Here is a 21918-nt window from a genome sequence, read left to right as displayed (position 1 = left end):
TCCCGCTCTAAATCCATGTTGTCCTGGATTGTGCAATTCATTGTTTTCCATAAAACTAGAAATTTGATTCCTAATCACTGTTTCAAACACTTTTATTATGTGTGATGTTAGTGCAACTGGCCTATAATTTTTTGCCAAGGCTTTACTCCCCCCCTTGTGCAACGGAGCTATATCTGCAGATTTAAGTGCTGCTGGTATCTCCCCTGTATCCAGGCTCTTTCTCCATATTACGCTGAGTGCTCTCGCTACTGGTACTTTACATTTCTTTATGAATATTGAATTCCATGAGTCAGGCCCAGGAGCTGAGTGCATAGGCATATTATCAATTTCTCTTTCAAAGTCTTCCGAGTTTGTGGTAATATCCGTTATATTATCTGCAGCTTGAATGTCATTCATATAGAAGCTGTCTGGGTCATCAACTTTCATGTTGTTTATTGGTGTGCTAAACATAGCCTCATACTGGCTTCTTAGAATTTCACTAATCTCTTTGTTGTCCTCTGTGTACGTACCTTCATTTGTAATTAACGGTCCAATACTGGTCGAGGTTTTGGATTTTGATTTTGCGTATGTGAAAAAATATTTCGGATTTTTCCTTATCTCTTGTATAGCTTTCTGTTCCAATTCCATTTCCTCAGACTCATATGATCGCTTCAACGTTTGTTCTATTTCCTCAATCTTCCTGCTTAGGCTTGTTTTCCTTGCTTGTGATAGTTGTGTCTGCCGAAGCATTTCCGTTATTTTTTTCCTTCTCCTGTACAGTCGTCTGCGTTCTCTTTCTAGAGTGGTCCTCTTTCTGCCCCTCCTCACAGGTACGTGCTTCAAGCAGACCTTGTAAGCGTCAGCTGTCAGTTGAGCTATTCCCCGCAAAAGTACACCGTCCCCAGAGCAACAGGAACCGGTCGCCGCTTAGGTGGCAGGATGCGCAACACCTTGACGCCCTAACCAGCACAATACCACTCCCTACCCAAGGCCAAGCAAGGGCCCCAAGCCCCAGCTGGCCCCAAGGGCGAGGCAAATGCCGAGCAGCAAAAACTTCTACGGGAACGGTTCCCGAACGCCCCAGAGAAGATAACCCTGACACGCAAGGGCAGTACTCACAGGGCGCCTAGGGAAGGAAGCCCCTGGGCGCATGCAGCCCCGGCACTGATGAAGTACTCCTGGCCACCGCACACCACAAAAACAGCAGAAAACGCCACACAAGGCAAACACCGCCAAGGAATTTGAGGCCAGAGAAGCGTCTATCCCGGTTGACACTAGCTTGCGAACTGACGGCAGCCGGCGTGGTGAGGTCCGGGGCCCCCCCCTTCCCCCTCCCGGGGAGGGGAGGGCTGCGCAGACGACCGGCGCGGCAGTAAATTGATTGTTTGATTGTTTTCCTTGGGATTGTAGGGAGTTTTCTACCTCTCTGTTCGGTTTTTGTTGTAGTTTCTTACCATTTGGGGTTTGTTTTGTTACGCCTACCTTTCTGGGTGCCTAACCCCGGTCAATGGCAGATAAGGAAAACCCCCAACCATATGGGGTTTTCCAGGGCCATTGCTCCCTGAAACCTCTCTGAAGGGGCCAGGTTCTGGCACTGGTCCCTGGTAGGTCTGAACTCCATAGCTAATGTCCCGGTCTAACATAACATACATTAGCCCGATAAGCTCCAGGGAGCCGTAGGGGCTCCCCACAGAAATGGAAGTTGTTTGTGCAAGTTTTAAAAACTTATGTTAAATTATTTTGTGTCAAATCATATACAGTATGTATTTCGCGGTCTAAGGGTTAACACCGCTAGCCTCTCTTTGCAATTCTTGTTTTAAATTCTGGAAGCCATTTTGTAGCATGCCTTTGCATCTTTTCCAGTTTATTAATGTTCTTCTTGAGATATGGGCACCATACAGCTGCTACATATTCCAATTTTAGTCTCACATAAGTCATAAACAGTTTCTTTGGAATTTCACCATCCATGTAATTAAAGCGATTCTGAAGCTGGAAAACAACGCATACGCTCCTCATACAATGTTTTTTATATGTTCCTCTGGTGACAGTCTACTATCCAGAACCACTCACAGATCTCTTTCTTTGTTAGAGTGCTTTAATTTTTTTCCATTTAATATATAAGTTGTGTGTGGTCAATTTTCTCCTATTCCATATTCCATAGTATGGCATTTATTCACACTGAATTCCATTTGCCACATCTGAGCACTAATTTTATCCATGTCAATTTGAAACATGACAATCGTCTAGGTTTCCTATATTCCCTAGTGGCTTAGCATCATCAGCGAACATATTCATGTACATTCTGTATTCCTTCTGGTAGATCATTTATGCAGACAGTGAACAATAGTGATGCAAGAACTAAACCCTGTGATACTCTGCTGCTAGTAACACTCCTCCAGTCAGATACATTACCTTTAATTACTGCCCTCATCTTTATCAGAAAATTTTTCATTCATGTCAGCAGTCTCCATGTCACCTCTCCAGCATATTCCAGCTTCCAAAACAACCTCTTGTGTGGGACTCTGTCAAAAGCTTTTCTTAGGTCCAGATAGACACAGTCACGACACTTACTCAGTGTGCTTGGCACTTCCCTCAACACCGACACTTACTCAGTGTGCGTGGCACTTCCCTCAACACCGACACTTACTCAGTGTGCTTGGCACTTCCCTCAACACCGACACTTCCTCAGTGTGCTTGGCACTTCCCTCAACACCGACACTTACTCAGTGTGCTTGGCACTTCCCTCAACACCGACACTTCCTCAGTGTGCTTGGCACTTCCCTCAACACCGACACTTACTCAGTGTGCTTGGCACTTCCCTCAACACCGACACTTCCTCGGTGTGCCTGGCACTTCCCTCAACACCGACACTTACTCAGTGTGCCTGGCACTTCCCTCAACACCGACACTTCCTCGGTGTGCCTGGCACTTCCCTCAACACCGACACTTACTCAGTGTGCCTGGCACTTCCCTCAACACCGACACTTCCTCAGTGTGCCTGGCACTTCCCTCAACACCAACACTTCCTCAGTGTGCCTGGCACTTCCCTCAACACCGACACTTCCTCGGTGTGCCTGGCACTTCCCTCAACACCGACACTTACTCAGTGTGCCTGGCACTTCCCTCAACACCAACACTTCCTCGGTGTGCCTGGCACTTCCCTCAACACCGACACTTACTCAGTGTGCCTGGCACTTCCCTCAACACCAACACTTCCTCAGTGTGCCTGGCACTTCCCTCAACACCGACACTTACTCAGTGTGCCTGGCACTTCCCTCAACACCGACACTTACTCAGTGTGCCTGGCACTTCCCTCAACACCGACACTTCCTCGGTGTGCCTGGCACTTCCCTCAACACCGACACTTACTCAGTGTGCCTGGCACTTCCCTCAACACCGACACTTCCTCGATGTGCCTGGCACTTCCCTCAACACCGACACTTACTCAGTGTGCCTGGCACTTCCCTCAACACCGACACTTCCTCAGTGTGCCTGGCACTTCCCTCAACACCGACACTTACTCAGTGTGCTTGGCACTTCCCTCAACACCGACACTTCCTCAGTGTGCCTGGCACTTCCCTCAACACCGACACTTACTCAGTGTGCCTGGCACTTCCCTCAACACTGACACTTCCTCAGTGTGCCTGGCACTTCCCTCAACACCGACACTTACTCAGTATGCTTGGCACTTCCCTCAACACCGACACTTACTCAGTGTGCTTGGCACTTCCCTCAACACCGACACTTACTCAGTGTGCCTGGCACTTCCCTCAACACCGACACTTACTCAGTGTGCCTGGCACTTCCCTCAACACCGACACTTCCTCAGTGTGCTTGGCACTTCCCTCAACACTGACACTTCCTCGGTGTGCTTGGCACTTCCCTCAACACCGACACTTATTCAGTGTGCCTGGCACTTCCCTCAACACCGACACTTACTCAGTGTGCCTGGCACTTCCCTTAGCACCGACGCTTACTCAGTGTGCTTGGCACTTCCCTCAACACCGACACTGCTGTTGTGCCTGAGCTAAGAACCGCTAAGGCCAAAAAGTCCTTAGCAGTTTAAGGGTTAGGCTTGTTTCTTAGTTACTTTAAGCCAATACTCTCAGAATATTTCCTCTTGCACCTCCTCTTTTTCCACCTCCTCTTTTTCCACCTCCTCTTTCTGTGCCTCTTCATCATCCTCCTCTTCCTCCTCCTCCTCCTCCTCCTCCTCCTCCTCCTCCTCCTCCTCCTCCTCCTCCTCAAGTTTTATTGAGGGTACATGTATAATATGCTTTAACAATTATTTTTCTTCATGTTTATGCTCTTTAACAGTTAGAAGAATATAATGAGAATAATAATATATGTGACTATGGTACGGTGTTTGTTAACTTCAATATTTCTGTTATTACGCAGGCAAGAAGTTGGTCGACTGTCATGCGTTGGAATGGAGGCAAGCATGCAGGCTTCAGCTCAGTTAAGCCTTGGCATGATTTAAGTGTGGGATGGGAAAATGACAATATAGAGGTTCAGAACAATACCATCTCCACTCTCGCCACCATGATTTCTGCTCGACAAGAGAAGGTCAGTTTTCTCCATGTTATCATAATAACTTGTATTATAGTGAACAGTACAATATAGCATAATGAGTTTATTATTTATTTGTTTATTTATATATTCAAAAGTTCTTACAATCCTGTAAAACCACTAGCACGCATAACATTTTGGGCAGGTCCTTAAAATGTACATATATATATATATATACGATGTGTGCCATTCAGCCACTTATACCAAAATTGTATAAATACAATTTGCGCAGTTTAAGGGTTACGTACACTGCGGACAACCCAAGACACACGAACCATGGAACAAGGAACCAGGGAAAACCAGATAAACCCAGAGCGGGTCCACTGACACAGAACTGGTGGCCCGCAAGTAGAGGAGAAAGCCGCTACCAGACACAGCACGTGATGCACCCCGGCCTAACCAACCAAGCATCCACAATCAACAGACCCCGCCAGAAGCGTGTCATCCCACTCATCACCAGAAAAGGAGGAATTAGCTAGAAACGAACAAAACGGTCATCAGAACCAAACAAAGAAAGCACCCAGCACCAGAGAAGAGCACGAAGCGAGGAAAAGAGAGAAAGGAGAAAACCCGGTCCAGAGATCAAGAAGGCTCAGGTGGCGCATGAACAGAGCGAAGGTGAAAAATGCACGAGACATGTTGCGGAACACAGCGGAAGCGACACACCCCTCGAATGCAAGTTGCAGCGGCTCCACAAACTCCGCACGATAAGAAATCATAATACTTGGCATGAGATGCAGATCCAGGAAAAGCAAAGAGAGAGGAAGGACAAGACAACCCTGTCCAACACCGACGAAACCTGTACGAAAAGAAAGAAAACGCCGGAAAGGCCACCAAGAAACTTAGGACTGTTGCTGAGAAGACGACCACAGGGGGGGACACCGTCATATAAGTCATCTGATCACCATAACTTGGCGATACACATGCGTCAGAAATATTGTGGAGGAATAAATCGACCCAGCGAGGTACCTCACTTACCTGACCTGCTGAAAGAGGCAGAGCTGTAGAAAAACACCCGGGTTCAGACACAGAGTAAGCAACATCTGAAACCAAGGCTGGGCAGGTGACAATAGGGCCAGGGAAAGGAACCATGTCCCAATGGAATTCCAGCTGAGACCAGCTTCTGAACTCAGCAGAAGAGCTACCCGAAGCAACCATCTCCAAAAAGCCACGAACTAAAGCGACCCCCCCCCCCCCTCTGTCTGAGACGAGCAACCATAGGGGGAGCAGTCTGAATTGAGCTGGAACACCAAGCCCCGAGGGAGCTGAAACCCTGCAGCACTAGCTACGCAGCTGCAAACTCCCGCACCATGCTGTGAGACTGATACACGGACAGCCGCCAACATCCCTGACCGGACTGGTGTGCACTGGTCACAAACATTGAGCGAGGGAGGAGGAAAGCGCCATGACACCAAACCCTGAACACCCCGAAGAAGAGGCCAGTAACGCAGCAACTGACGTAAGGACACCGGGAAATGAACCCAGTGATCGTGAGAGTTGGGAAAGAGGCTGCCCCAAAATTACAATAACAGCCTCAGAAGCTGAACCGTGCCCAGAGGATAAGCCAACCACTTGGAGGTTGCTGCTTGAGCAACCTCCAAGTGACCCGGGTCCCCTTCACAAGCAGCCAAAGACAGGACTGCATCCAGAGCAAGGCCACAGGAGGAAGAGAAAGGGATGCAATCCGACAATCCCACACAAGGCCCAGTCAAATCTGAACCCAGGATGGAACCAACTGGGACTTCCACCAGCTCACCAGGAACCTGAACCTGGTGAGCTGGGAGAGAGCCAGATCCCTAGACGAGTTGGGAGCCCAAACCAACCAGTTGCCGAGGTAGGCCAAGACCCAAAGCCATAGCAGACAAAGATAGGCCACCATGACCCTATCCAAATGCTTAAAAATTGTGAGGTGCCAGATTGAACCTGAAAGGGAGACAACGGAAGCGGTAAGCCTGTTGCCCCCACGACAAAACCTAACAAATCCCTGAACCCTGGATGGATAGGGATGTGCCAGTATGCATCCGTGAGGTCCAGGAAAAGTATCCAAGCGCCTGGGTCGAGAACAAGCCGGACCTGAGACAACTTAGTCATCTGAAAGGAGGGGCAAAGAAGCAACCAGGACAGTCGAGACAAGCCTAGAATGTACCGGAGATCTGCACAGTCCTGTTTTGGAACTGGAAACAGGCGAGAAACCCACCTGAGAAATGAGGTCGTTCGACCACGCACAGACGAACCCACTCCAAGATGACCTGATGGATGGAGGGAAAAAGAGACCTGAAACCCCCCTCCTTCCAAAGGGAGGAAAGTCCACCCAACGCCACTGAAGGCCAGAAGAAACGACTCAAAAAAACCACGAAGCATGGGAGCAGATGTGGCCAAAAAGAGCCAGCCTCCCTGACCTGTGAGCCTGACAGCTGAGAGGACAGCGCCTTGGATTCGTAGTCCTGAGGTTCCGGGTTCGATCCCCGGTGGAGGCAGAAACAAATGGGCAGAGTTTCTTTCACCCTCATGCACTTGTTCTCCTAGCAGTAAATAGGTACCTGGGAGTTAGACAGCTGCTGCAGTCTGTTTCTTGGGAGGGGGGGTGTAACAAAAAGGAGGCCTGATCGAGCACCGGGCCACAAGGATGCTTAGCCTTGAAATCACCTCCAGATAACCTCCCCCCTTCCCCATCGCCCCGTCAATGGGATGACCTGCAAAAGGGGCGATGCAAACCCTGAGATCTCAACCTCCGTGCAGAGTGAACACCGCGCCGACTAGAAGCGGTGACACTTCCCACACAGAAATTGCCACCATAGGCCTATCCCGACCCCACAAAGCCTGAGCCCAGGCCTGAACCTGCCGAGAGAACTGGGAGGGACCCTTCCCCCTGAGAATCAACAGATCAGAAATAGGCCGGCTACTAGCCAAAGCTGCTGACAAAAACTGACACACAGTTCTAAGGAAACAAAAGAAAACAAAATGGCAAAGAAGACTGAAGAGCCTGGGCCCAAGCCAAATCCAAGGAGAGAACCAGCACCACCTCCCAACATGAGAAACAGGTGAAAAATATGGAAACCGCCTCCTAGAAGATTGGCACAAACAGTCTCAGCAAGTCAGATGACACAGAAGCAACTGACACCCCAGCCAAGGGCCCTCCACTGTCCACCCCCACACCTTTCTGAATGCCAATCTGAAGACAGTTCCAGAAAACAAAATAAACGCAAGACAGAGGCCAAAGACCGCGACGCCGAAGTCATTGGCCACCAAAGCATCTGAAAGAGAGGAACTGAGCATGCAGCAGCACCAAGATCAACAACCTAAGGAAGCACACAGGGGCAAAGAGACACTTGCTGAGAGACTCCAGAGAGCACCCCAAGAACACATGCAACACCGTGGAAACCTCCCGCCACTCAAGCGTGCGGGTACGACAAAAGCCACACCAAGCCAAGTTGATCCAAGTTGGGGTGTGAAAGGGGAAGGGCCATGTAAGCACGAGCTCCGCGAAAAACAATATATATCTAGGGATATTTCAGTGATACAGGAACTAAACACAGTCAGATATCTCATAAAGCGCATCTCAACATATTAAGCAATATACGATAGTGATTGCCATCCAATTTTGGTGATTTTAAGGAAATAACAAGTGAATTTCGAGTGAAGTCAACAAGTCCACCGCCTGCCTGCCCTCGTGGTGCCAGGAGTTGGACGCAAAAGTTGCCAAGACGTTTAAAAACAAAAACAGAAAAAAATCACATCCCTCCTTATTGAAACATCAAGAAATCATAGTTGTCCACAATGCTAAACTCTCTATGTAAACAACTGTGTCAATTGTAAAAATTAAGATAACATACCTTAATATCAAGTGAACAAATTACTGTCTCCACTCGCTAATCTGGATGGAACTAGAAGCATAGATAATGTATGGAACTGGATGCCAGACCCACTTGCATACCAGAATTAAAGATACAATTACACACCAAAAAGGAACTACAAATACGACAGGCAACTGCCCTACAACAATCAGCTCTGGTCAGAACAAACTCAATGTGTCCACACATAATAGGCTTGCCAAAAAAGTCTCCCAGTCAAACTATCCCTAATAGAGTAACCTCATTCATCTTTGCCAATATACAAGGACTAAAAACAAGAACAAACAACAAAGTACAATTCATAAGTGGCCTCCTCACGGAGTCAAATGCAGTATTTGGATCTTTTACAGAAACCCATGCAGGGGAATTCTTGGACAGTGAGATCTGGATACCAGGATATAATCTATACAGGTGTGATAGGGTAATTAGATATATGTGGGCCTGCAGGCCGCTCCAAGCAACAGCCTGTTGGACCAAGCTCTCACAAGTCAAGCCTGGCCTTGGGCCGGGCTTGGGGAGTAGAAGAACTCCCAGAACCCCATCAACTAGGTAATTGCTCCAAAACTTAGGTAGGACCAGAAGGCTGGACTGCCTCTGCTGTCACTGTGGATAGCTACCCTTAAAAAAGGTTGATCTACACTCTGAGCTAAACCCTGTCCTGATACCTGATCAAGCAGGTATAATATTTGTATCTCCAAGTTACCTCATCTTAAATAAAGTGATTGAAAATGAAAAACAATGTGACATGGGAATTTGCATTTGATTTTGAATATGGTAGAGAGGGATGTATTTAGGATTGACAGCAGCAGGCACGCTCTCACACACATTGCTGATAGCTGCTGTTTATATCTCCCATCAAATAAATCCATCCCATCCTAAATAATAAGAAACATTGCATAAATAGAATGCTTATTGAGGCCACCCAGAAAGATGTCTCATTACATTCAACACTTGATTTATGAGGAACAGTATCAACAGTTTTGGCAGTGTATAAACATGTAATCCTCAGTCTTCAATATTACTCAGTGTTAGAACAAATAGGTTTATCAGGCATAAAATAACCCCCTCTAAGCCTATTGTCTCAAGAGTTACAAAGTTTGTCACTTCAGAATGTTCCACAATCATCCATGTTTTTCCTGTGCTTTATAAGGAATGCATGTCAGAAAAAGGCTTCCTGTCTTGAATATAGGCACTTTGTGTTTAGTCGTCCAGATTTCTGGGAGATTTCCACTTGCTAATTAATTAAGTTAAAGTAATGTAATGGGTACCTTAACCCTTAACCCTTAAACCGCGCATATCATATACAGTATACAGAGCACCACTTGGTTTCCGAACCCCTTGGGGACGAGACCCATCGGTTATTGTGTAAGTTCGTAAACGAGAAATGGAGGAAAATGGAGAGATAAAAAATCTAAGGGAAACAAATCGATAGGTTCATAGCATGAATGCGACAGTATTTTGTTTGCACTCGCCAATTAGAGAAGTCTTGATCCACTTCTCCCTCAGGAGTGACAGGACCAAAGAGCCAAAGCTCAACCCTGGAAGGACAATTAGATGAGTACAACTATGTGAGAACACCCTCACTGCTGCTGCCCTCCCCATCTAATACAATAAAGCATTCATGAAATAAGTATTTTTATAACTTTTTGTTATCCTAATAATATTACTGAACGAAACTTGTAACCAAAAATATATATGATGTATATTTAAGAAACAAATCTGGCTAAGGGTTGAGTGTGGTTAGGCTTACCCGAGCCAGCCAGTCCCTCCCCCACCACCGACACACTTCCACCCCCATACACACTGCATAAATGCCATGTTATGGAATGTGGAATTGGAGAACATAGACCCCACACAACCAATATATTATGTGAGAAATCTTTAAAGAATTCTGATAAAGAAAGAGATAGAAAACTATTACCTGAGGACCACATAAAGAATATTGTGCGAGGAGCCTATGCCACGCTTTCTAACTTCAAAATTGCTTTTAAATACATGGATGGCGATATACTAAAGAAATTGTTCACGACTTTTGTTAGGCCAAAGCTACAATATGCAGCGGTTGTGTGGTGCCCATATCTTAACCCTCAAACCGCTAGGGGCCCAAATGGAATTCACACCCACAGGCGCAACAAAAAAAAAATCCAAAAAATTCTTTCGTCTTATAGAAGTGTTCATTTTTATTCCCTGATCACGGAAAAAATAACAAAAAAATCGTAGGTGGCATATTTTAGCCGCAATAGGGTAGGGAAGTGTGGCAAAAAAGGGGCGTTGGGAGAGCCTTCGCCAGATGAGGTCTACTCCGCCCGAGCTGTCAGACGGCAGTTGCCACAAATATATTATTACCTAATTATTTCAATGTCTCTGATTGATTTTTTCTTAGTTTTTTTGCAGTAATATTATTCCATACAGAGAATTGTGGTATATTTATATTATAAAATGTGTGAACCATTGCTGTACTCAAAATTGTGGTGTGCATATTAGTGATTCAATTATTATGTTCATAAAACAATAAACAAATAGTTTTGCTGTTGTTACACTATATACACAGGTTATATATAAGTATTTGCATGTTTTGTACACCTTAACGAACTACTAAGTTGGTCTTGTGAGTCAAAAATCAACGAGGAGTGAACGCCAAACACCAGTGAGCCACTCCCTCTCTCAACACCACCTCACTCACCCTCATTCACCTCCCACAATACTCTTTCTGTATTTATTCACTATACACAGACGTTATATATACGTATTTACATGTTTTGTTCACCATAACTGTACATCTAAGCTTGTATGGTGAGTACAGGCCATAAGACGTAGCTACTCACACAGTCAGCTGATCGGCGGCCACCCTCAAGGCCAGACGCACTAATATTTGTCCTTCAACAATATTGTTTGTGGTGTTATTACGCTATATACACACATTATATATAAGTATCTACCTGTTTTATTCACCATACCTGAACAAATAAGCTGGTATGGTGCCCAAAGACCATAGTGACCATCAGTAAACAACATGCCAAGTTGTGCAGACGACGCTCCTCCCTCACCAAAATGGCGGCTCCCAACCTACTCCTCTCGCTGTTATCTCACACTATACACACGTTATATATAAGTATCTACATTTGTGTTCACCATATCGAACCACTAAGCTGGTATGGTGAGTGCAGTCAATAAATGGTGGCCACACACAGTCAGAAAACGACGCCACAGCCCTCCCTCCCACAGCCTTACTCCTCCCTCCATGGAGCACAGCGCTAAATATCACCACAATCCTGCTATTATCAGAATCCTGGTCAGTTTTATCACAGTCAGGGGGCTTCAGTAATACTATCACTGCTAAATAATAGCAGTATCATTTATATTATGGTATTTGTAGGCGATGCTGTGGTCACAAGCTGAACAGCGGTGCTGTGAGCTCGTGCTGCGTGCGCCAGCCTTGGTGGCTTGCTCAATACTGAAGCTGTAACACCCAAGAATGTTGGCCTGGATTTTTTTTCTAGGTGGCATCTGGCAGCTATCGGTCGTTGCTGTACTATAGCTGCCCCTATCCCTGGCGGGGCGTTTAAATTATAGCGCTAGACACGAAATCATATATAAATGATGTGCGCGGTTTCGGTTTTGTTACTGATATCATTTATATATGATATGCGCGGTTTGAGTGTTAAGAAGCACATCAACAAACTGGAAAAGGTGCAAAGACATGCTACTAAGTGGCTCCCAGAACTGAAGGGCAAGAGCTACGAGAAGAGGTTAGAGGCATTAAATATGCCAAAACTAGAAGACAGAAGAAAAAGAGGTGATATGATCACTACATACAAAATAGTAACAGGAATTGATAAAATTGATAGGGAAGATTTCCTGAGACCTGGAACTTTAAGAACAAGAGGTCATAGATATAAACTGGCTAAACACAGATGCCGAAGAAATATAAGAAAATTCACTTTCGCAAACAGAGTGGTAGACGGTTGGAACAAGTTAGGTGAGAAGGTGGTGGAGGCCAAGACCGTCAGTAGTTTCAAAGCGTTATATGACAAAGAGTGCTGGGAAGATGGGACACCACGAGCGTAGCTCTCATCCTGTAATTACACTTAGGTAATTACACACTCTCAAAGGTCACGTGGCTCACCTCAATACCCATCCATCCCTTCCTGCCTGCCTGCCTGCCTGCCAGACTGCCTCCTTCCCAGCCTGCCAGCTTGCCTGCCTGCCAGCCTGCCTGCCTGCCTGCCTGCCTGCCTGCCAGCCTGCCTGTCTGCCAGCCTGCCTGCCTGTCTGCCAGCCTGCCTGTCTGCTAGCCTGCCTGCCTGCCTGCCTGCCTGCCAGCCAGCCAGTCGGCTTGCCTACCTGCCTTCCTGCCTGCCTGCCTGCCTGCCTGCCTGCCTGCCTGCCTACCTGCCTGCCTGCCTGCCTGCCAGCCTGCCTGTCTGCCAGCCTGCCTGTCTGTTAGCCTGCCTGCCAGCCGGCCAGTCGGCTTACCTACCTGCCTTCCTGCCTGCCTGCCTGCCTGCCTTTCCCTCCTTCCCTAATTCTCCCATCTTCCCTCACTACTTTCCTCTCTTCCTGCCTACCTCCTAGCATCTCTCCCTACCTCCCCCTCCCTCCCTTTCTCACTAATTCTCTCCCTCTCTCACTGATTCTCTCCCTCTCTCTCATACTGCCTCCCACCTAAGCTCCCTCATCCATCCACCCACCGGTCAGCCATCACTGACGCAATGCGTGCATTTGGAGCCGACATAGTGCACAGATGTTTCTTGATTGTGCAGATAAATAAATAAATATAAATATGTTTATTCAGGTAAGGTACATACACACAAGTGATGTTACATTAATGGATCAAATACATTAATGGTCTGTACCTCTCTCAACCAGTTTAAGTTAAAAACGAAGCTATACCTAATAAATTCCCTGTAACCTACCTTACCCTTCTATTGTCAACCAATGTCTGTTTTTCTTTAAAGAGCGCTGTTTGTCGACATAATTGTATTTGTGCTGCTTTTTCATCTATGTTTTCATTTCTTGTTTTCATTCTTCTCATTATGCTCAATTAGTATTAAGCTTGTCATTTAAGTTTATCATGCCCGAAACGCTTTGCGTAATAGTGGCTTTAGGCATTGTATGTACTAGCTCTACCTATAAGTCAACCAATCTTTGTAAAAATTTATTGTATGTATGTGCCTTACCTAAATAAACATTTTATTTTATTTTATTTTATTTATTTTATTTTATTTTATTTAAATATATAGATAGAGCTAGTACATACAATGCCTAAAGCCACTATTACGCAATGCGTTTCGGGCATACGTAAAACATAACCACAGAATGAACATTCCAGCCTCATGACAATTCAAAATAATATGAATACTAGACCGTGAATCTGTGAAGTCACAGTGGGCAAACTGGACCATCTTCCACCCACCACCACAGGCCGGTGCGCCGCTTGGCGGACCCTTTCCTACCAGCATGACTCCCCAACCCCAATCGGGAAACTGCAAGTTTCGGATAACTAAAGTTCGGAAACCAAGTGGTGCTCTGTATATGATATCAGTGACAAAACCGAAACCACGCACAACATTTATATATGCTTTCGCGTCTAGCGCTATAATTTAAACGCCCCGCCTGGGATAGGGGCAGCTATAGTACAGCCACGCCCAATAGTTGCCAGATGCCACCTAGAAAAAAAATCCAGGCCAACATTCTTGGGTGTTAGAGCGTCATTATTGAGCAAGCCACCAAGGCTGGAGCACGCAGCACGAGCTCACAGCATCGCTGTTCAGCTTTTGACCACAGCATTGTCTACAAATGCCATAATATACATGATACTGCTATTATTTAGCATTTAGCGATGATAGTATTATAGAAGACTCCTGACTGTGATAAAACTGACCAGGATTCTGATAATAGCAGGATTGTGGTGATATTTAGTGCTGTGCTCCATTGAGGGATGAGTAATGCTGTGGGAGGGATGGTGGTGGCGTCGTCTTCTGACTGTGTGTGGCCACCTTTTATTGACTGCACTCACCATACCAGCTTAATGGTTCGCTATGGTGAATACAAATGTAGATATTTATATATATAACGTGTGTATAGTGTGAGATAACAGCAACAGGAGTAGGTTGGGAGCCGCCATTTTGGTGAGGGAGATGCGTCGTCTGCACGACTTGTCATGTTGTTTACTGGTGGCCACTATGGACTTTGGGCACCATACCAGTTTATTTGTACAGGTATGGTTAATAAAACAGGTAGATACTTATATATAATGTGTGTATATAGAGTAATAACACCACAAACAATATTGTTGGAGGAGAAATATTAGTGCGTCTGGCCTTGAGGGCGGCCGTCACTAGCTGACTGTGTGAGTAGCTACGTCTTTGTGCCTTTACTCACCATACAAGCTTAGATGTACAGTTATGGTGAACAAAACATGTAAATATGTATATATAATGTCTGTGTATAGTGAATAAATGCAAAAACAGTATTGTGGGAGGAGAATGAGGGCGAGTGAGGTGTTGTTGAGAGAGGGAGTGGCTGGCTGGTGTGTGGCAGTCTCTCCTCGTTGCTTTTTGACTCACAAGACCAACTTAGTAGTTCGTTATGGTGAACAAAACATGCAGATACTTATATATAACCTGTGTATACTGGGAACTGCCGTCTGACCGTCTGACAGCTCAGGCGGAGTAGACCTCGTCTGGCGAAAGCTCTGCCAACGCTCCTTTTCTGTGGGGAGCCCCTACGGCTCCCTGGAGCTTATCGGGCTAATGTATGTTATATTAGACCGGGACATTAGCAAAGGAGTTCAGACCTACCAGGGACCAGCGCCAGAACCTGGCCCCTTCAGAGAGGTTTCAGGGAGCAATGGCCCTGGAAAACCCCTTTGTGGTTGGGGGTTTTCTTATCTGCCATCGACCGGGGTTAGGCACCCAGAAAGGTAGGCATAACAAAACAAACCCCACATGGTAAAAACAAGCAAAAAACCGAACAGAGAGGTAGAAACTCCCTACAATCACAATGAAACAAGCAAACAAGCAAACATCACACTTTACTGCCGCGCCGATCGTCCGCGCAGCCCTCCCCGCCCCGAGAGGGGGAGGGGGGAGCCCCGGACCTACCGCGCCAGGTGCCAAGCTTCAGTTCGTGAGCTAATGTCAACCGGGATAGACGCTTCTCTGGCCTCAGTTTCCTAGGCGGTGTTTGCCTTGTGCGGCATTCACTGCCGTGTGTTGTGTTGTGCGGTGGCCAGGAGTACTTCATCAGTGCCAGGGCTGCATGTGCTTAGTGGCTGACTTCCCTAAGCGCCCTGTGAGTACTGCCCTTTTGCGTAACAGGGTTATCTTCCCTGGGGCGTTCGGGAACCATTCCCGTAGAGGTTCTTGCTGCTCGGCATTTGCCTCGCCCTTGGGGCCAGCTGGGGCTTGGGGCCCTTGTTTGGCCCTTGGTAGGGATCGGTATTGTGCTGGTTAGGGCGTCAAGGGGTTGCACAGCCTGCCACCTAAGCAGCGGCCAGTTCCGCTTGCCGCTGGTGACGGTGTACTTATGGCGGGGTTTTAGTTGGGGCCGAGACTCGGGCGGTTTTCAGGGATTGCCCTGTTCGGGTTGGGGGACGGAGGTTTTTCGAGCCGGTTCCTCCTGCCATGGCTTCTGGGTCTTACCAGCGGCCCTTTCTTGCTGCCTTTCCCATGGACTCTTGCTTTTCTTTAAGGGCGGAGGGCTTGGAGGACGGATCTGCCCCGGGGCCTCTGTTGCTGGTTCCCGGGGCTGTGGGGGATGCCTGCTAGCAGTTCTGGGGCGGTTTGCCTCTGCCTGGGTTTTCTGCTGTTGGGCGACATTTTTTGCCCATCCAGTCTGCTTGCTTCCCACTTTTGCTGGCATGTTTTTGTATTTTTAGCGTCAGCCACAGCCCCTGCTGGCGGCCATTTTCGTCTGCCGGTTTCCCGGTGTGGCCACAAGAGCGGCGTTGCGGTTTGTTTACATGCGACTGGGTGTGCGAGCGAGCTTCTGGGGTGAGTTTTCACCTATTTTTAGGGTTTTTTATTCTCCTGTTGTCGTTTCTTTTCTTTTCTGGTGTTTTCTGCCCGTTGCCTGTTCCTCTGAGAACGTTTGTGTGTTGATTTTACACCGGGTTTCCCATGTTGTCTGTTTTGGGTCTGGGCCTTTGGGTTTGGGCTCAGTGTCCCTGATTGTTATGCTTGCTCCCACACCTTGTCCCTCGGTTTTCGGTCTGTTATGACCGTTTTCCCAGGGGGTTCTGTCTGGGGGCTGTGCTTTGCCTTTCTGTGGTGTTTCTCTGCCGGCAAAATGTGGTGGTTTGGCCTCCCCCTGGTTCGATTCCGGGTTCCTTTGGGTTCTTTGGTTTCGCACCGGAGGTTTCTTCCTCTTGGGCCCCTTTGTGGGTTCTGGGGGCTTTGTTTCCTCGTGTGTGACCCGGTTTCTGCCTTCTGGAGTTCCGGGGTCTTCCTGGCTTACAGACTGAACTTTTTGTGTCTTGGGACGTGTTGTGGTCGTGCTGGGACTTTGAGGTTTTGTCGAGGTGGGCCTTTTGATGCAGTTTTGTGCCTTCTTTGCCTGACCGGCGTGTGCTCTGCCCACTGTTCGGCGGCTTGTAATTTTCGTTTCAAGTGTGTGCGTGTGCGCGCATGTACATGTGTGTGTGTTGGAGATGTGACAGGAAAGCTAGGAAGGGAGGAGGAGTGGCTGTACTGGTGAAAAAACACCTGAAGGTAAGAAAGTTAATATTTGAAAACCCTCGAGATATTGACATAATGGCATTGCAGGTCTGGAATCAGGATGATAAGCTGATAATTTTAAATGCCTACAGCCCACCAGCAAGCAACACATGGACAAAGGAAGAACTGGATGACAAACGAGAGGGCCTCATAATGGTCATGAGAGATATTATTGTACAAGCAGATAAAGATAAATCACGACTGTTGATACTGAGGGACTTCAACTTTAAAGCAATAGACTCGGAGGCCTATGAAGCAAGAACGGAGGACTTTTGGACATGCAGATTTGTGAACCTCATTCTGGAGACATTCTTGTATCAACACATAAAGCAGGCCACAAGAATGAAGGAAGGAGATGTACTGTCAGTACTGGATCTAGTATTCACCAGGAAAGAAGAAGAGATATTTGACATCCAGTACCTTCCTCCCTTGGAAAAGAGTGATCATGTCCTGTTAGACATTGATTATGCTTTAAGATATCATCTAGAAGAAAATGGGGACATTGAAACAGTTGATAAACTCGATTTAAGGAGAGGACACTATGGGGAACTTCGGAATTTTTTAACGAGTGTAATTGGACAGAATTGTTGCTAGGCAGGGAAGTAAATGAAATGTATGCCAAATTTTTAAAAATATACGAGGAAGGCACACAAACATTCATACCAAAACAGAGATGCAGGGCCAGAAAACAGGATTGGTTCGACAGAAATTGAGAGAGGGCAAGAGACCAAAAGACACAAAAATGGAATCAGTATAGGAAGAGGCCAAACTCCCAAACATAGATGCGAGAAACAACTATACGGCAGTAAGGAGAGAGGCAGAAAGAAATTTTGAAAAAGGGATAGCGGATAAATGTAAAACAGAACCGGGCCTATTCTACAAATTCATAAACAACAAATTGCAGGTAAAGGATAATATCCAGAGGTTGAAAATGGGAAACAGATTCATGGAAAATGAAAAGGAAATGTGTGAAACATTAAATGAAAAGTTCCAAAGTGTGTTTGTACAAAATGAAATCGTAAGAGAACCAGACACGATAAGAATTCCAGAGAACAGCATAGAGCGGATAGAGGTGTCTAGAGATGAAGTGGAAAATATGCTAAAGGAGCTCGGTAAGAACAAAGCAGCTGGCCCAGATGGCGTTTCACCATGGGTTCTGAGAGAATGTGCATCTGAGCTCAGCATTCCACTTCACCTGATCCTTCTAAGCACAGATGCCGAAGAAATATAAGAAAATTCACCTTCGCAAATAGAGTGGTAGACGGTTGGAACAAGTTAAGTGAGAAGGTGGTGGAGGCCAAGACCGTCAGTAGTTTCAAAGCATTATATGACAAAGAGTGCTGGGAAGACGGGACACCACGAACGTAGCTCTCATCCAGTAACTACACTTAAGTAATTACACTTAGGTAATTACACTGTGTGTGTGTGCACATGTGTATGTGTATGCGCACATGTGTGTCACATACCTTCTGTGTATGTGTATGTGTATGTGTATATATACATGATATGTATATATGTGTATGTGTACTTTTTCTTTCGTGAAGGGGCTCTGTTCCCTTTTCTGTTGACGGGGCGCTGGGGGAGCAGCTTGCTCTGTTGACTCTCGTATGGTCCTGCTGTTGGTGGGCGCTTTTGGTTGTCTTCCGGCCTCTGGTGGCAGCGGTGGACTGCTTCTCCCCCTTTGTTGGGTTCAGAGGTGGCGGGGTGGGCTTCTTCCCCTGTGCTTCATCATGTCATCTTGGTGGGTGTGTTGGGCGTGTGGTCAATCCGCCCCATCCTTCTGGGGTTCCCGTCTGCTCTTTGCAGACATGGGCCTTCGAATCTTCGGTTCTTCTGGACTTCTTCAGTATGCGCCCTGGTTTCTATGCCCTCCTAGAAGGACTGTTGTCCTGTCCGGCTTCTGTTGGGGCCGGGTGCCTGGATGGTGGCCCTGGACCTCCAGGTCAATTATTGGTACTTGGTGTATTTTTGCATCTTTACCAGATCTTGATGCCCTGTCTGAGTCTGCTTGAAATTCGGTGTCTGGCCTACCTCGACGACTGGCTGGTGTGGGCTCCCAGTTGGTCCGCTTGTCTGCTCGCCAGGGGTGTGGTTCTTTCCAGATCACCGGGTTTGGTTTCCTGGTGATCTGTAGGCCAATCCATCTGTTTCCATCCCGGGTTCGGACCTGGGCCTTGTTTAGGGCTATTGGGTCATTTCTTGTCTTTCCCTCCAGAAGTGTTACTGCGGCTGTGGTCCCGCCTTCGGCTGTGGCTGCAAGACCCCCTCATGCACAGCCTTCGGCTGTGCATGAGGGGGTCTTGGGTTGCTCGAGCGGTTGTGCGGGAGTCTGAACTTTGACGTGCTGGTCTGCCCGCGGGGTCGGGTTTGACTTCGGCGTCTGTTTGGTTCCTTCGGAGACTCCCCTTCCGCCTCTTGCAATCGTTGGGTTCGTTCCTCCGGGGATCTTGTGTTAGTGCTGCGTCACCAGCTTCCTCTTTGGGGTTTTCGGGGTTCCGTGCCTTGGCACCTCCCGAGCCTTCGCTCGATGTGTTCACGTACGGGTCATCTCTCTGCTGGGGCTTTGTGACCAGTGCTCACCGGGTCGGCCTGGGATGGTGGAGTCTGTCCGCCCGTCAGTGTCACAGCACGGTTCGGGAGTTCGTGGCTGTCTGGTTTGCACTTCGGAGGGTTTGGGTCACTCGGTGCTCTACCATTCAGCTCCATTCGGACTGTTCTCTGGCAGTTCTTGCCGGAACCACAGGATTTCTCTTAGGTGTTGACCTTTGGGGTTGGTTCCTTGGAGTGGCTCGTTTGCTGGATTCTCGGGGTTTGGCTAACCGTGAGTTTCATGTCCAGGATATGTCCTTTTGTCCTGGCGGACAGCTGTCTCGGTTCATTCCTCTATTTGCGGATTGGCCAGTCGTCGCCGACTCGTTTTGCTAGCTCTGCTGGACGTATGGATTCCTGGCCATGGACGTTCTTCGAGTCGGCGTTGTCTAGGCGTCGCCCATTTTATGTGGTGCCCTTACCCACCTGCGAGCTGTTCATGTTGGATGCTTTTCGGCAGGACTGGTCTAGGTGGGGGTACCTGTTCCTCTTCTCCCGGTCCAGCTGTTGCTTCGGGTTCTGGCTCGGTTGCAGCCCATTCCCACGAGAGCAGTCCTTATGGTTCCTTGGTGGTTGGCCCAGCTTCTTTTCAGATGCTGCTTGATAGGTGTCCGAACCTGGGGCATTTTCCCGCGGTTCCGCCTCTTTTGGCAGGTCGGATTGGTCCTGTATGTGACTGGTTCGGCCTTCTCCTCGGCTCTTTGCGTCTGGTATTTTGACTCGGGTATCACCATCTCTGTGGTGTTCAGGTGGCCTTGTTGACGGCGTCCCACCTGCGAGCTTCGTCTTGGCGACAGTATGACGTTCCTGGTGTTTCTATGCACTTTTTCTTGCTCTTTGTATGTTGTGCCTCGGTTTATGCAGCGCTGGTGGAGCCGCTCCGGCTTGCGTTCAGGGTGGACGTCACATCTGCCCCGTTTCGTACGCTTTCTCGTGTTTTGTTTCACCTCCGGCCTGCTCGTGCATCGCCTGCGCCGTCCTGGCCCTTGATCAGGGTGCCTTCTTCTTCTCCTCAGTTTGTGGTAGCCCCTTCGGTTCAGGTTTCTGCTCCTTGGTACTGGCGGTAGCTTTGTACATGTGCAGCCTTTCTCCGTCCTGGCGACGGTCGAGACGGCTGGTTTCCGGAAGGGTTCTTGGGTTATTGATACTTGATTGGTTTGGCCAGGGGTGCGTCCTGTGTTGTCCGATTGCACTTTTTGCCATTACCTGCGTACTGTGTCTGGGGATGCGCTTTGGTTTGATCCAGTTCCCCTCGTTCCCTGTTTCAGGGCTCGGGTCTCCCAGGTCGTCCGCAGAGTTTTTCAGTCTTCCAGCCTGCGGTCTGTCTTTGTGCCCGTGCTGTTCGGACGTTTGCAGCTTTTGCTGCTGTGTTGGTGACGTCTAGGACTCATTTTGGGCGCAGCAAATTGAGGGTCACACAGGTTCTTGGCCGCCCATTCTTTATGTGCATCTGCTCCTGTGCGTTCTTGTTGCCTTGGGTCGCAGGTTGCATCCTGTTGTCTCGGCTTCGCGTTGCGGAGTTTGTAGCGGCCGCCTCCCGGGTTAGCCCTTTCTTTTCCTTCTCTTTGGGTATGAAGCTCCAGGAAGCCATAGGGGCTCCCCACAGAAAACCAGCGTTGAATGTAATGAAACGCCATTTTCTGGGTGATCCCCGGAGGCTCCCTGGCATCCCTCCCTCCCACTGGTCGGCATTTTTTTCGCGTTGGTTGAAGCTTAGCTTCCGAACTGAAGCTTGGCAGCCGGAGCGGTAGGTCTAGGGCTCCCCCTCCCCCTCTCGGGGCGGGGAGTGCTGCGCGGAAGATTGGCGCGACAGTAAAGTGTGATGTTTGCTTGTTTTCTTGTTTCTTTGGGATTGTAGGGAGTTTCTACCTCTCTGTTCGGTTTTTTGTTTTAGTTTTTTACCATGTGGGGTTTGTTTTGTCATGCCTACCTTTCTGGGTGCCTGACCCCGGTCGATGGCAGATAAGGAAAACCCTGACCACAAGAGGGTTTTCCAGGGCCATTGCTCCCTGAAAAATCTCTGAAGGGGCCAGGTTCTGGCGCTGGTCCCTGGTAGGTCTGAACTCCTTAGCTAATGTCCCGGTCTAATATAACATACATTAGCCCAATAAGCTCCAGGGAGCCTCCGGGGCTCACCCAGAAAATGGCGTTTCATTAAATTCAACGCTGGTTTCTGTAGGGAGCCCCTACGGCTCCCTGGAGCTTATCGG

General features: G+C 47.9%; 1 protein-coding gene across 5 annotated transcripts in view; it reads left to right on the top strand.

Moving 5' to 3' along the window:
* The window catches only part of LOC123757626 (maltase A2), a 443152-nt gene that overhangs the window by 308135 nt on the left and 113099 nt on the right, over positions 1-21918 (top strand). For all 5 annotated transcript variants that reach the window (XM_069326926.1, XM_069326925.1, XM_045741456.2 and 2 more), the window contains one exon: positions 4378-4545. In XM_069326926.1, coding sequence (XP_069183027.1) covers positions 4378-4545 — 168 coding nt within the window. The remainder of the gene's footprint in view (positions 1-4377; positions 4546-21918) is intronic.

The sequence above is a fragment of the Procambarus clarkii genome, chromosome 19, assembly GCF_040958095.1.
Source record: "Procambarus clarkii isolate CNS0578487 chromosome 19, FALCON_Pclarkii_2.0, whole genome shotgun sequence".
NCBI classification, from domain to species: Eukaryota; Metazoa; Arthropoda; class Malacostraca; order Decapoda; family Cambaridae; genus Procambarus; species Procambarus clarkii.
The sequence above is the reverse complement of the archived record's forward strand: the minus strand, read 5'-3'. Positions and strand labels throughout refer to the sequence as shown.